Source organism: Mastacembelus armatus, chromosome 18 (genome assembly GCF_900324485.2).
Source record: "Mastacembelus armatus chromosome 18, fMasArm1.2, whole genome shotgun sequence".
Classification (NCBI taxonomy): Eukaryota; Metazoa; Chordata; class Actinopteri; order Synbranchiformes; family Mastacembelidae; genus Mastacembelus; species Mastacembelus armatus.
The window spans coordinates 14226239-14242016 of NC_046650.1; the positions used below are offsets into that span (position 1 = coordinate 14226239).

A 15778-nucleotide genomic window follows, 5' to 3' on the forward strand; every position below is an offset into this window, starting at 1 on the left:
TGAAATAATGAGAGTCATTTTTTATGCCACATTACACAGGGCAACACAAAGTCCAGCTTCATTATTCACAGATTTGCCTTAATTTCAACTTACCAAAAAAAGGAAAGTGCCATAATGTTCACTTTCCATCTCATTAGGATTCTATAACAAGCTCAGTCAACTCTTTTCCTGTTTCTAAAAACTGACACCCAACACTAAATACCATGCATTGATGTTTCTTTCATTAAAATCTTAACACACTGAGCAACAGGAAAAATCACAATATATTACTTCATTTCCACAACAAAATGATCAGCCATTATTTAAAAAAAAATAACATTTTCCAAAGCAGGCAGCATACAATACAAATTTCAAATAAATGTAGAGAGGTTAAAGCCAAAACAATACTTTTATCTACAACAATGTATAGCTGTCACTGAATCGTTGTTACCACAGAGAATTAAAAGATGCCTACAAAGCAAATGTGTTTCACATATGTCCCATCTGGTGATAACAGAGTTTTGCCTCAGGCCTAACATATCTATAAGACAATCATATTGCTTTGGTTTCAGTCAACCATCTGTGCTTTGAATGTGCAACTAATCTGTATGTAAGGCTACATGCTGTAACTTCTAATATTGGTCACTTGGTTTAATTTAGGATGTTCCATCAGTCAAAACCTTTAAGTAAAAATCTTTAAAAGCTTAATGTTTACAGTAGGTGGTGCTCAGGATTTGGCATGGAAGCAAATTGCACTTGCTCTAACACTTAACCAACCACTTTAGCACTTTAAACAGTTTAGGCTTTGAATCACTCAGCTTGAAATGTCCAATTTTCCAAATGGCTGCTAATCCTAATCTACTCTTTTTCTTAGATCGGCTGATTGTAGCCGACCTTACACAAGGTCCAAGTTGAATTTTCCACAAAAAATAAAATCTACAGTCTCTGCTTAAGTTCACCCTTTCTTATTAAGTACTTTAACTGTAAAAAAAAAAAAAAAAAAGACTGAGGTACTTAAAGTAATAATAAATATAATCTTTCTACATCATAGCACTTTTAACCTGCATGATAAAACATTAAAACATAAATAATTAAGGTGGTTTCACTTGCATCTAGTGTGACATTAGCTGGCAGTGGTTTGATGAGCTGTATGAAATCCAAATATTAAAGCTGGTTTCAAAGTACAAAAGGAACATGAGTCATTTGGTAAACTACAATGAGAAAATGTGAAGCATGTGGGAAAAATGAACCGACAGTTGTGTTATTTTATCAAAATCTCTCAGTAGTCTTTCTAACCACCGTGACAGCTTCATCATCATCATCATCATTATCCAAAGCAGTAGTATTCATCTGATTCCACTGAGAGTTTCAGTGGCGATTTGCTGAAAGCATCACCGTCAATAACCGTTTTATCCACAAAACAGTCAAGGTCCGTAGGTGAGGGGTCATCTGGGAGGTCTTCTGCTAGAGTGTCCAGGTAACTACCTACAGAGAGACCATCTAGTCCGTCACTGTTACCATCATTCAGACTGCTGAAGCTGCCTTGCAGTGAGGTACCATCCTGGCTGTCTGACAGGCTGTACAAACTACCCGCCAGGCTTCCATCTTGGCTGGCAACCCCTCCTTTGTCTTCTATCATCCACCGGATGGACTCAATGCCCTCGTTGATTGACATCAGCTGCTGCATCAGCTTCACATCGATGGCTCGTAGATGTGCCTGTGAGTTGGAGGAAAGACATGTCAGGTCGTGATAATTAATGGGTTTTTTTCCAAAAATGCAGAATTACTCCTTTAAGAAAGCTGCTATTGTACATGAAACAGTATGTTCTAATAAGTAGACTGGAAGTCAGCAAAATAAAAAATCTCTACTGTTTTTAATAACTGCACTGAGTTAGTGCAGTTCGTACACGACCCTGGAAGAAAAGCCAAATATGACTGAAAGCCTGTAAACAGACCTTGTGGTGAGATTGTTAGCATTCTTATGTCCCCTCATTACTGGAACACTGTGCTGTTTTGTTTAGACGATCCCGTTTAGCTATGAACAAAGACACTGAACTGTGTGGCACCGCAAAAAAACGACTAATGAATGTAAACGCGTGTAACAGCACAGGCAGGAAACAGTTTTCATGCAGGATAATGAATGATATGCCTCCTTTACACAGTATGACCATTGATCTAACTGCCTGCCACGACAAACCATGTCATTGATTGTGGAGGGATGTGGACAACCCATGGAGTCATTCAAAGGGCTTCCCCTGTGTCTGCTGAGTGACAGACTCCCAGTGTGAATGAAAAATGTTAGACGGACAGCTGGGACATCCTGCCACATTCAAAATGCACTGGGGCCGGTATAGAGGACCAGAGTACTGGCCTGATACTGCAGCTTTTCTTTGGGGTGGATTTGCAACCAGCCTTCATTTAGCTCATGCTGCTCCTGGTGTTACTGTTTGCTTGATGCACAAATAAAAAGCTGAGCAGATGGACTTAAATTGAAACTTCAGTCCAAACACGCGAATAAGTGGGTCAGTATCACAAAGTGAGTTTAGGAAACACAATGACTGCTGTACACTTTTGTCTGTACGGAGCAGTAACAATGACTCTGTTAGAACATGTTTAACTTGTCATATGAAACTAATAAGACCTGCCCCCCATGCTTTGTTTTTTTTTTTTTTTTTATTACTTACTCCCTCCATAGACTGTAGATCACTGCAGCCTCTCAATAATTGTAAAAAACTTGCTAGTCACACTGTTGAAGCCTAAAGTGTGTGTGTGTGTGTTTTCCAGGCTGGGACACACCAAAACCGAGCATCTGATTGGCTTAGTGATTATGTTCTGATAGAGCCACAAAAACAAAGTATCCCAAGATGGCCCAAATTCAAAATGAACTGTCTATCAGTAAGAGACCTCTAGTGGAATGAAGTCACCCTAAAAGTCCATTACTTTTCTTCTCACATTAGTGCAATTAACTGAAGTCATGACTGCTGGTAACTTTGACAGGCCTGGCTGCAACAGAAGCTAAAGGTTGTTTCATTTGTCGCATCAACAGAAAAGTAAGCCTATCAACCCAGAGTCTGGCTGACTGGTCCGTCTGCTGGCCCTGTAACAGGCTCCACTACAGTCCTCAAAACTCGGTCAACTTGGCCATCTGCTCAGGAATCCTAATACCTGTGGTGCTCTTACACAGGGGCCCTGTGCCGAATACACATGACACTTGAAAATATCACAGGAGGGAGTGTTAGCAGGTAAAAACATGCAATCCTGAAAAGGTAATTACATTAGCACAATTAGATTTCAGAGCAGTTTGAATCACAAAAGAAGGGGTGGGGGGGGGGTATTTTGTTAAGGGAGGAGGGTTCACCAACAAAGGTTCCTGTGGTAGGGCAGGTGTGAACCACTCTCACCTACTGACCGGCTCAAACACCAACACCTTGGGATCCTGTACTTAGCAACCACATGAACCAGCAGACACTTACTGCACGTTGGCCTCATGCAGCAGAGGAGCAGACTTTTCAAACTAACACGCCTGACAAGAAATTAGCTGCCTGGACAAATGCGCACTTCTGAATTATGACTTATCTAAACAGGCCATAGTTTACAGTATTTCTGGCTATTCAACAACTATTTACAAGCTGCTGTAACAGTTTCTTAATAGGTTGTTATCATGAACAGGTTGCAGGAGCAGTAACTTACCATTTCTTGTTTCAGGAACAGCATTTTGCTCTCCAGCCTTTTGAAGTCCGCAGAACTGTCACAAAACGCGCAGTTGGCTAAACGCGGCGCTGCGGACGCGTCGTGGTGTTTCCCTGCAACCAGAGAGCGAAAGAGGCTGTCCGGCACTTTTCGACCAACTTTACTCTCTATATCTTTTAAATCAGGCAGGACGTTGTTGTCCTCGTCCATCGTAGGCTGTGGCGCTCGGAGATATTCCCAGTGATTTGCTGCGGGACGCACGGACACTACCATCCACAGGGGAGCCGATTCAAAGTAGCAAGAAGTTGGAAGAAGCGCCCTCACTACAAGTTTGTTCAGCCAGCTCTCAGAATGAAACGATGGGACAGTGACACTTCAGCGCTGTTACACCGACAGACCTCCCACTGAAGGGGCTGGCCTGTAGCAGGACAGCAATGACAGCGTGCTCTCCGTAGACCCTCCCATACAGGAGCTTCGTCTGAAACCACAAACCCGACCGGCGAGTGGATCCGGGACTGTTAGGAAACCGGTGGTTTCGTGTGCGCAAAGGAAACACATTGTGTTTATAAAGTAGCAGCAGCGGGTGTGTTTATTAATCATACAAATGTCTGTGTAAAGTAAAACAACCCGCTGGGTGTAGGCGTGAATTTCACAACTGGAGGAGCGTATCCAAAACCAACAGCATCTTAAAAGTAGAAACGTAAAAACAAGACAGCAACAGCGACCATTTCATTCATTCCTCCCACTAAACTCATCAGATAAACAGAAATATTTTTACTATAAACACGATACAAGTTGTATTTACGGTTTCAGTTAGTTTTGCAATAGGCGACCACTCCTTTAAAACATTTTTCATATCTGATCATGTTTGAAACATCTAACATGAAGCCACATCAGGCCTCACTAACATTGTTCATCCACTGCTCACACGTTAGAAAAGCCCGACCACAGCCAGAGTCGAGCACCACCTGGTGGCATCAAAATCACACAGCACTTCGCTTTATGTCCACTTTATTAGAACACATTTCATTTCTTCAGGCGTGTGAAAACTGCACAGACAACCTTGGCTAAAAGACACAGCTAAAAGATTATTTTTAAAGAATCTACAAATGTTTTGTGTTGACAGTAGATTCTGGCTTTAACAAACTGTATGTTTGTGTCACTATAAAAATACAGAGAGGAGGCACGTCGGTGAGACTGAGGCTCATGTTCACCCACAGACCTCAGACGACAGACTGGCTTTTCTCGTCGTCATACCGCTGATACTGATCCGCGAGCAGAGGCTGGTGGCCCTCCATCCTGTAAGATCTGGCACGCACGGCACATGTGGTGGCAGCAAAGATGACTGCCACTATCACAAGGGCAGCAACTATTGCCACGGTGATGATTTCAGTCAGAGTGAAAGGTTGAGCTAGAACATAAGCAAGAGGTAATGATTACGCTCATCATCTGAAGGTAAGACTGAAAGCAGACCCACAAAAATAAGCCGGTAGAAGAGCTATTTCAAGATGTATACCTGGCCATTCAGCTTCATAGGAATAACCAAGATTCTCAGGTGCAGTCACAAACATTTCTGCGTTTGTCACAGGAGGCCAAAAAGGCACCATGTTGTAGCCTCTGTTGTGACCAATAGGGGCATTTTCTTCAGGATACACAGCCAAGCCTGTAAAAAAATACTGAGTTAGCCTCAAAGGACATTCTGTCACCAATAAAACAGGGAAATATGTGGGTATTCTGAAGTGAATATGAAAAACAGGAGATTTTAAAAGCAGATTTTGCTGCTAAAACACCTGGACCGTGTCTCCTCAGCCATTCATCAAATATAGCATCAGTGTATGTGTGGAGCAGGACAAAGATGGGGTCATTGGGGGAGAGGTGGGTCTGTCCTCCTGTCCCGTTCAGAAACAGATGGGCCAGGTTGTGGAGGCTCCTCACCACAGGGTCATAGTTCCCCTGGGGGGCGCTGTAGCCTGCCAAAACCACATGAAACATGTTTAAAAAAAAAAAAAAAAAGAGTAAAATGCAGAGATGAGAAAAAAAAATCTTTGTAGTCACTCACCTTCAATTGTGTTTCTGAAGCTTTCAGATGAGGTGGAGTAGTAGGGCGGTGTGTCAAACGCGTTCACCTGCAGACAGTCAGCAACATCCTGGGGCTCTGGCAGACGCTGGACCATCGGCCTGTTGACGTTTCCTGCTGGGTTCCTCCTGATGGGAGTCGTCTCAGTGCCTGGAAGGAGACAAGTAAAAGGGATCAGATCCGACTAAAGCAGTTTCCCTTCATTTAAATTACAAAGAGGATCAGTGTAACATCACTACTGTGTTTGCCACAATAAAGAAACGACAGTCTTACTGTTGCAGATGGTTCCCAGCGTGTCATAGTCTTCTACACTCTCACAGATGACCCTCCACTCTGCGAAGATGGAGTTGGGGCTCAGGGAATTCAAGTCAAAACTGCTCCTGGCACCCATCAGGTCGTCTGTGCAGATGTCACATGTGTTTCCACCGATGGCAAAGTTCCAGTAGGGCAGGGCGAAAGAGGGGTCTTGCAGCATGTCCTGGTTGTTCAATACAATAAATAAAAGGATGGCTGGGTTAGTGTTTCGGATTGTGAAGTTCAAGGCCAGAAGCAAGAAAAAGAGCAGCTTTTGCTTTTTTACCTCCAGTATAAGAAACAACACCTTTAGGAATTTGCTGGTGTTTTTTTTTTAATAATACCAAACAATGTCCTCCTGTTCCTGTAACCATAAATCCTTATTTACTTCCCAGAATAAACGGTCTGTTCACACACTGTGATTTGCATCAGGACTGTCTTCACACCTGTGAATCACTTTCCACTTCACATCTGTTTTGCATATGTTCTCTGTGTTTTCCTCACAAGGCTTTGATTCCACCACACTAAAATCCACTGTGGAAGTGTGCAAGGACAGGAAGCTGAGACATTTTTCCTTAAGTTAAATGATATAGTTCCTTCTGACTGCTCTTCCTCAAACTGCTTCTCCATCCAGTAGTGATTGTTGCAGTTTAATAAAGCTCTGTTCAATAATGTTTAGTGGTTTTCTGCAAACCAAATCGATGGCGTGCCTGTCAAACTGAATCAGAGCTTATAAAATGCTTAAAATCCCGTTTTGCATGCTGCTCACTAAGTAAGGCTTGAAATTGCATCAATTATGGTTTCCTCACCAAAGGAGTGAGGAAATGCATTAAATGGCAGGTTGAAGTAGCTGTTGGTGATGTATTGAAGAATTACAAATGTGGATAAACAGTCAGCTAATGATTATCCACAACCACATACACTAAAATCAGCTTTGTTATTTTCTTTTTCTTAAAAATACCCATAGACATGAGAACTATTTGACCCCTAATTAACAAAAGCTCACCTGCATGTCCTTCTCCAGCTGCAGCAGGTGATATCTGTGCCATGTGACAAAACTGGGCCCTTCATGTGAGAAGTCCACTCCCCCAAAACTCGGCTGACCCACACCCAGAAAGGTCTTACTGACGGAGTAATAGTGGGTCCACACGAAGTAGTTGTAGATGGTGATGTTTTCGAACTGGACGGTGTTCCCGTCAGGCCCAAAGATCTCCGAGTAGCGCCGCGTGGCGATCACCAGGTCGGGGTGCACGGTGCGCTTGGCTTGATCCAGCGCGTTCACGAACGCGCGCTTCTCCTCCGCGCTGAGCTGCATCACATTTCTCCGGACTGGGGGGATTATAGCAGAGAAAAACGCGGATTAATCCAACCAGTCATGTGTTAGTTGATCAGATTTAAAGACTGAGAAAACAAGTGCGAAAAAGAAAATGAGGTTTCATTTCATTCTGTGATTCAGTCACTTTTTCTAATTAGATAGACTCATCATTTCAAATGCATCTCAGCTTATTTCATGCTGTTCTTACTGAAGTCGACTGTGTGAAACCGATATACTGCATGAACTTGAGTTCCACTGAGCAGGTCTAGCTGACTTTATGACATATGTATTTAAGTCTGCAAATATTATTGATCAAACTTGGTCCAACTCACCGACAGAGACTCGCTGGTCACAGTTGGCACCTGTCCATCCATGTCTGCAGCGGCCGCAGTGAAACCCGCTGAAGTTCCCATTACACTGACAAGTACGATTGAAGAAACGGATGGGCCACCGCTCTCGATCATCGCGTCCGTCGTGTGGGTACTGAGGCCCGTGCGGCCGGCTGTCCACCGTTAAAGAGACACACTGTCCGCGGCCCGTGCTGGAGCCACATGGGTCGTTGCTGAGTCCAGAGGGCGACGGACAGCACTGTCCGCTCCTAACCCCCTCGGGTGTAACGCAGATTCTGGGGAACTGAGCGTTCACGACCACCGCGCCAAAGAGCACCAAAACGCACCACTGCCACATTGTCCAAGTAGCCTGGCAAATATTACGCACGGCTGAGTAAATATTGACCGCAAAATATGCACTTCAACTAAACTTTATCTACAGTGAACATCACTTTGAACACAACAGGGATTATTTTCTCAAGTGCGCATGTAAAACGTACCCAGGCCCCCGTTTGTGTTTTCCCAAGAAGCAGTCGACCTTAAATACGGGATTAGCGCATGACTACCCGGATTTTCTGACTCCCGCGTGATCCCATCACACAACATCACATTTTCTACTGAGGATGGAGAGAAAGAAGGTAATGTGATCCGTCACACTGGGCTGAACATGATGGTGCCCTACGCAAGACATTCCGTTGGCGCCCCGAAGGGACTGATCTTTTCGTTTTTTTAGAATATTTATGATCTTGACATTGAAGATCTAGAGTTCACAGACAACCATTAACATCACAATTTAGATACACTTCACATTGTTTTTCAGATAACAGTAGCACTTTACTTTGTGGTCAGCTGACTCATAAGGCCATGCGAACACACTGACCACAGTGATTCTGACAGTCGTCCAGGAGCAAACAGCTGAACTTATAGCTGATAACCTACACTGGACATCTATGACGTTCACAGTACAGTTCATTTCTATATGCCACCTTTTGTCAAATCTACTGATTCAATGATACATGACTCAAAGTGAGTTCAGACCTATGCACATACAGTATTACCTGTACCTCAGGTATGATTTATCATGACGTGGATCGTTTTCTAATGTTTGCATGGAACAGGTGAAGTTACTTATACCTGCTTTTTACACAGTGGTGAAATCAAATGAACCTTGGGGGCATAAAAACAGCAGCCAGTAGGTTATAGCTCCAGTCTGTTTGTAGCCTCCTCTCTGGATCATGTGTTCAGTGCAGTGTGAGAAGGTTTTTTTTTTCCCCAGTAAAACTGTAAGGGTGCACTGGACCCTTTACAGTCAGTACAGACTTTTTAAAAGCAGACCGGAGTTTGAAATTAGTTCTAAAAGTTTTATTCATTATCTTTGGTGCCCCTGCCCTCCTGATGGCACCCTACAGAGAAAGCTTGCCTATGTCTAAACGCAGCCTGAGACCATGTCTCTTCTAAAAACCTATCTGGTTGTTGTTGCCTAAACTTAGTCAATCGTTAAATGTAAGAATTTCTGATAATTAAGTGTTTCAGATTAAAGCACAAATGATAAAGAACGAGTGTGCGTACACATGGACAGTTTCAGCACGGGTTTATGAGCACTGTATGAAAATTCATTTGTTGTGAAGTAATAACTTTTTCTAAATGTATCCCCTGGCACACAAGTAGATGTTTGTGGAATTAAAATAATGAACTTGGTGAACTTGCAAACGGGTCCATAAAAAGTGCAATATACAGCTTGTTTATATTATCTATTATTGCACATTTGTATATTGTTGATTAAAATCGCACAGAAAACAATCAGATAACCCCAAATATGCTCTTTTCAATAACCTGGTTAAAGGTTCATTAAAATCTTGTTTCTCTTTGACAGGCATTGGATTTTCAGTTTAACAGACTTATGAACAAATATCTGCACGAGTGATGACATTTCCATCTGCTTCAGTCGTACTTTGTAAGTGGTACTTAGCAAAAATCTGTAAGCTGCAAACACTAAACTAAGAAGCTTCATGTGTTTGTCAAAGTGATCATATTTCAGGTCATTTGACTTCTCCCCAAGGTTACAAGCTCTCGCTCTTTCTCTCTTCAGCACTTCTTTCTTTCCTCAACATTAAGGTTGCTTTTCCTGCCATGAGCATGTGATTCATGGATGCATGAATGGAATTTATTCTTCAGAAGAAAAAAAAACATTTCAGGAATGGCAAACTCTTTCTGCTGTTCCTAATAGTGATCAACAAATCAATACTTAGAGAACTGGTTGTGTGAAGGTTGTAATACAGTGTTATGGCACACCCATGTTTATGTACTTCCATATTATTAAGCTCCAAGTGGGATTTATCAAAGCATTCATAAAGAAATGAGCTTCCCAGCCATAATCAAGAGTTGAATTTTGAGATGAATGCTATTTATGAAATGGAAACAAAGCAGCAAGTATGATAATTTACAACTTTAGCCTCTTAGCTCAAGCCGGGACAACCCTGACAACACTCCCATGTTGATGTTATCAGGGTTGTTCTCTCACACTTGATATAGCTTACTTCAGAGTTAAATTACACAATCGTAGTACTATTCTAAGTGGTAAATGAGCTGTTTACTGTGTAAAAATAAGACGTCACCAGATGCTGTTCTATTATAATGAAGTTCAGATCAAAATGGAGACAGCAAGTGCAAAAAGTTGCTTAATTATTGTGAAAACCTGACACTGAACTCTATTTTGAAGGTGTTTTTTGATGCTTACCTTTCTGGGAACCTTTTGTTCATTTGAATCCTCCCTCCGAACTGCCCTACGGCGTGTGCGCTGTTTGTTCATGTGTTTCACAGTTCTCCAGGTAAACAAAACACACAAAAACGTTTGATTAGTTTAAATGAGTTGATGATACCTCTGGGGAAAAAAAAACTTGATTATTTTGGTCTACTGAAAATAGAACTTTGACGTAGTTTTGGGAACATGACTTGTTTCTGACGATAAAACCTACAGCCATCACCCCAAGGAGTCCGAATCTAGGTCAGGATCAGCGCAGCAAGTTCTTTTTAAAAAGATTCATGTTTAAGTCTTAAATAGTTCACTGCAAGCTTTAAACTGGATGGCTGCATTAATTGGAGAGTGTTTCTTGACAACAAACAGGACATGTATATGAGCTATCCTTAAGGGGATCAACACGCGATCATTAGTAAGCAGGTGCTTTGCTTATCAAATGATGGTGGTGGGGAAAATAAAATCAATGCCAGGCATCTACTTTGATGCTTTTAGGTCATTAAATGGTTTGTCAATCAGGCTGAACACAAAGAATGGGGGGTGATAACTAAAGGAGCATTTTTCAGGTATTTGTTCTTAAATCGGTCCGTTTTCTGCTACATCACACTCGATGCTTGAAATGATGATATATCCTGATGGAGAGGTGGGCCTAAATGTTGTATATGAGATACATATATGATGTGGTACAGTTAACTGTAATTAAACCAGAGGGCTCCAACCTTTTGAAGACCACTGATGTAGTGTGTGTTGCAGAGGCCTGACCTACATGTAGTTAGCTGTTTCAATTAAAAGGCTACAACAATAAAATGCTGCTTATACCTTCATGCATTATTAATACAGTCACACAATCACTTTTATTGTGATGTACTTTTCCTGAAAACACCACTGACAATACTACAGATGTACTTCTTATGTATATAAAAAAACAAAATACAGCAGTTTTGTAGAGGAAGACTTTTTTTTTTTCTCCCCTCAGCGTGATTCCATGCACCGAGAGGCAAAGATTCTTAACTGAGTCACATGCGTTTCACATTGGTTATCATAATTCCAGCCTGCATGAATTGTTTCATAATTGGGGTGTGACAGCGAGGATTACATAAAGCTAGCTCTAAGCTCATTCTCATGAACGACATTTTAAAACACTACCACATTTCTCATGTATGTGCAGTTCCCATGTTCCTCTTTAGAACTAGCAGGAGGCCTATTAGTGTGTCAAGGTTGTTATGATCATCATCATCATTTGTCTGGAGTCGCCATCTAGTTTTCTGCCATTTTTTTTTTTAAACTGTCAAGACGAATACTGTAATAGTTAAAATGAACAATTATTTTGACCTTAAAAGTCTGATACTGGCCCTAAATTAATTTTCTTTGATTTATCATCATAACAGACTTGTATTTAATAATTCAAAGTGCTACCGACCTGAAAATGCACTGCAGGGTTTTTTAAGGTCACATCTGAGGAGAACAGGAGCCAGCTATTTACTGACTGTCTTTTCATTAAGTCGCCAAGAAGCTTTTATGTTTAGTATCTCTCTGCCAAACTTCCCTACAGTTCACTTTAGGTCATAAATGTGCCAAATGAGTGAGCATGAATATGATATGGAGCCAATACAAATCTATTATGAGTACACTACAAGGACTGAGGCAGCAATATAAGAAGCTGTAATTCAAACTAATTTCCTTTGTTGGCATATGAGAGTTTATCCCTTAATCTCGCCTGTACAAGTTAATTTAGTCGATTATCTTTACAATGATGCACATTGTGTTAGGTCAACATAGTAAACACAAGAATAAATAAAGGGCCAGGGGTCATATCACCTACTAATCTAATGGACTGAACAACATCATTTGTTCATTTTTGTATTCCCATTGTCCCAGATGTTTTTTCTGAGTATATATCCACAGCATTAGGACAGGAAACACTTTCCCCTATTATATCTTTGTTTAGAAATTATATTGCAGAAGGTGAAATGTGTACACATGCCCTCTGGATGTCCTGTGACCAAGCTCAGCTGACTCCCTTTCATCATCCATCTCCCCTGCTACCATTCAGTAGGTGCCCACGTCTGTGCACGTGTGTGAATAAACCGTAGGCAGGAGAGAGGATCATGTGAGAAGATGTGACTCAGGCTTACTGGTAATCCTTGCCTTTGGTAAAAACGGCACAGAGGGAGTCATTAGGAGGGAGCTATATGAGCAGTTCATATGACTGTCTGCCAAGCTCCCTCCTCCCATTTCCTCTCATCTGCCTGCAACTGCTGCTCTTTCAGTGTCTTTCAGTTTCTCATCAGAGACTATCTTCATGTCATTCATTCCATTTCAACTCTAGCTTGTTCTCATGTTCATTTGCTTCTCTGTAAATGAGGGGAGATATATGCATTTCTGGCTATTAGAAAGAATGAGTTTCATTTGTGCACAATGTTATGGAATAAGGCACCGTGCTAAGACGAGGCACAGCCATGCAGCCTGTTTTTGGGCACAGCAGTGGTTCAGACTCAGCTGGAACATCTGAATGTTAACATGCTCTGAATGTCAGTGTTAGGATGCTAATGTTTTCTATAATGTTTGCCATGTTTACTATCTCAGTTAAGTGCTTCGGCTTGCAAATGTTGGCTAATTAGCACTTACAAAGTACAGTCAAGGCTGATGGAAATATCCATTATGCAGTTCATAAATAACTGTTAAATTGAAATTTTGGTGACTGTCAAACAGAAAGCAGATTTTAAAATACACATTTTCCAGTCTGTAATTATTTTACAGTGTATGTTGCATAGAAGATAAGGCAGGGTGAAAATGATTATTAGCTTTTCAGGCAGGCAGGGTTTGGTGTATGCTGCAGGACTGTAGGCTTATGGAATGATGCAGACTCAGGACCAAAGCCTTGGGGTGTCAGGGTGGAGGCCTGTGTGCATGTCTGTGTGTGATATTTATATCTTCTCACATCCTGCACACTACAGTCTTTTAGTTTGTTACTGTTTTTTTCTTGTTCATTTTTTTAAGCTGCATGCATATCATAATGTGTATACACCAGCAAATGCAAAATATCCTCTGGGCAAAGAAAGATTGTTTTAAGTGTGTTTTATTTTTCCTTATTGGCAGATCAAATGAAATGCCAAAACCTATTCAAAGGCCAATGATGTATGATATAAAGGCACTACAGGTCAGTTAGCTTATGCTGACAACATTTCTTAGTATCAATTTGGATTCTTGAATAGAAAAAACAAAAAAAAATCCTCAAGTTTCACACCATGACGCAGGAATACAAATAAACCAGGGAATAAGGGAAGACATTTCTGTAGCAAAATGAGACTTTGAACAATAAAACAATTAAGTCTCACAATGAAGGTTTTTTTTCTGTGATAAGCATATTAACAGTCACAAGCTGGAAATCCAACACAAATGAGCTGTCCTTAGTTAGCAGAGTAACAGTGCTTTTAGATGTGACGAAATGCAGCTAGTTTGACTAGTGTTGATGCAAACTCTGAACAGGTAATGATTAAAACAACAAGTTGTTAAATGTTAATGTCTTTATCAGGCTTTGTCTAAAGTGTGTCTTCATACTGTAGTTGTAATACAGTATAGTAACCAGCAGAGGACAGTAAGTTCTCATGCAAAGATTTGCACAAATGCAAGCATCCAGCCTGTGTTTGCAGCAGTTCTGGATAAACACATCCGGTACACTGTCAAGACAAATTACTTTTGCTATGATTTCAGACATCTCAGATATAAACAAATTTCATCTTGAAGAATTTGATTTCAAGTTAAATACCTTTCTTGAATATCCCAAGCCCAAGGATAACCTTTACAGTCATGACTTTGTAAGTCCTACATTCACTAGCAGCTAAAGTCTCCCACTGGACAACTCTTAAGTGTGCAAGGATTTTTGATTAAGATGCAGAAGTGAAAAGGGAAGAGAAAAGGTAAATGTGCTTCCCCTACAAGCTAGTTCAGAACTTTCAGGCACTATACTTCAGACTGGATTTGCAGAATTACAGAATAAGCACTTTATATGTGAGTCAGAGAGAACTCGTTTGTTCCAGCAGTGAACTTCTCAGAATCTAGTGCCAGCTCGAAGTAGACTGACACGCTGACGAATAGCAGGAGTTAGTCTCTCAAATGAAGGCCTCTGTGAATATTGGGATAGTGTCTACTTAGCACATGCACCAGCATCTTAAATCTGCTGCTTTCCAATACCAAAGCACTTCAGGTGATTTACATAGCAATAATTTAAACAGCAGAGGTGCTGTGACCAGGCATTAGCAATAAAACACAGAGATCTACTGCCCAGACTGCTGCTACCACTTGATTGCTTTTTAACAGTCATTAGTCTTGCAGGAGCCTCTTGAAAAGGCCTTCATGTTTTGGTCCATCCTTTACTTCACAGATTTGTTTCTCTGATGTATGAAAATGATGGAGGACATTGATAGACTACAAATGGGGGAAGTTTGGGTCTCTCACTGGCAGAAGACTGTGTTACAGATCACCCCATACAGCAATAGTAATTACTGAGAAACACTAGTCTTGCTCTGGGATGTAACAGCTGGGTTAGAAGGTTGTGCCAGCCTCAGCCAATTAAAATGCTGCATAAAGTGAAAGTTGACAGGAAAGGAGGACAAGACAGAGACTGTTCATCATTTTCCACAGGGTTCTGTTACTATCTGTGGCCAAATGAGGCACTATCAGTGGAAACCTTGAAATCTGATGACAAACTTAATTTTTCTCCCCAAAAGACAAAAATGCTGTAAAATTGCCATTATAGATTGACATCTGGGTAACCACAACAACCAACAATGTGGTTTCCTATCAAAAATCACGTAAAGCTAACTTGACTCATGTTTTATATTTGCATAGATTTGGATGTCCATATGAATTCAAGCTAGGAGAATGAGAGGAGGTATGCACTACTGTTAGCCTGGTGAAGCTGTGACGTCAACCATCAGGCACAAAGCCGAGTTGGAAGTTTCTTATAAATTAAGAAATTATGAAATATGCAAGTTGCTGATATTATTGTTTACATATTGCCCAAGTACACTCTTGCTTGCAGTAACTTTTTATCAACTTTTCTTAAGGCCTATATACAGTATTATGTTACATAATGTCATCAACTGGTCCCACTGTCCTTCTAATGCTGGTCCTGTTGATACTTAAAGTCCACTACCACCGTGAACTAAGGGACTGGACGAAAAATACAGAAGATCAAAGACCTTGGACAACACTTTCTAAACTCCCAGATCTGGATTCTACTGGGACACTTTTGGACAGACTGAAATCACTATGCACAATTTATGGTCAATGCTCTTTGAAAGAACATTTCAGACTTTCCAGCTCTGGGAAAAGAT

The 15778-nt window shown here is 41.1% G+C and overlaps 2 protein-coding genes across 2 annotated transcripts; both read right to left on the reverse strand.

Moving 5' to 3' along the window:
* lurap1l (leucine rich adaptor protein 1 like) lies at positions 1-4037 on the reverse strand. Its single transcript, XM_026299353.2, has 2 exons — positions 3670-4037; positions 1-1696 (listed from the first exon to the last, which is right to left on the reverse strand). Exons 1-2 carry the CDS (start codon positions 3940-3942, stop codon positions 1307-1309), a joined length of 663 nt encoding a protein of 220 aa, XP_026155138.1. The 5' UTR covers positions 3943-4037; the 3' UTR covers positions 1-1306.
* Positions 4038-4419: 382 nt separating this feature from the next.
* LOC113145154 (5,6-dihydroxyindole-2-carboxylic acid oxidase) lies at positions 4420-8232 on the reverse strand. The gene is made up of 7 exons (XM_026331559.1): positions 7688-8232; positions 7047-7369; positions 6020-6224; positions 5729-5896; positions 5460-5639; positions 5186-5332; positions 4420-5080 (listed from the first exon to the last, which is right to left on the reverse strand). Exons 1-7 carry the CDS (start codon positions 8040-8042, stop codon positions 4893-4895), a joined length of 1566 nt encoding a protein of 521 aa, XP_026187344.1. The 5' UTR covers positions 8043-8232; the 3' UTR covers positions 4420-4892.
* Positions 8233-15778: the final 7546 nt, after the last annotated feature.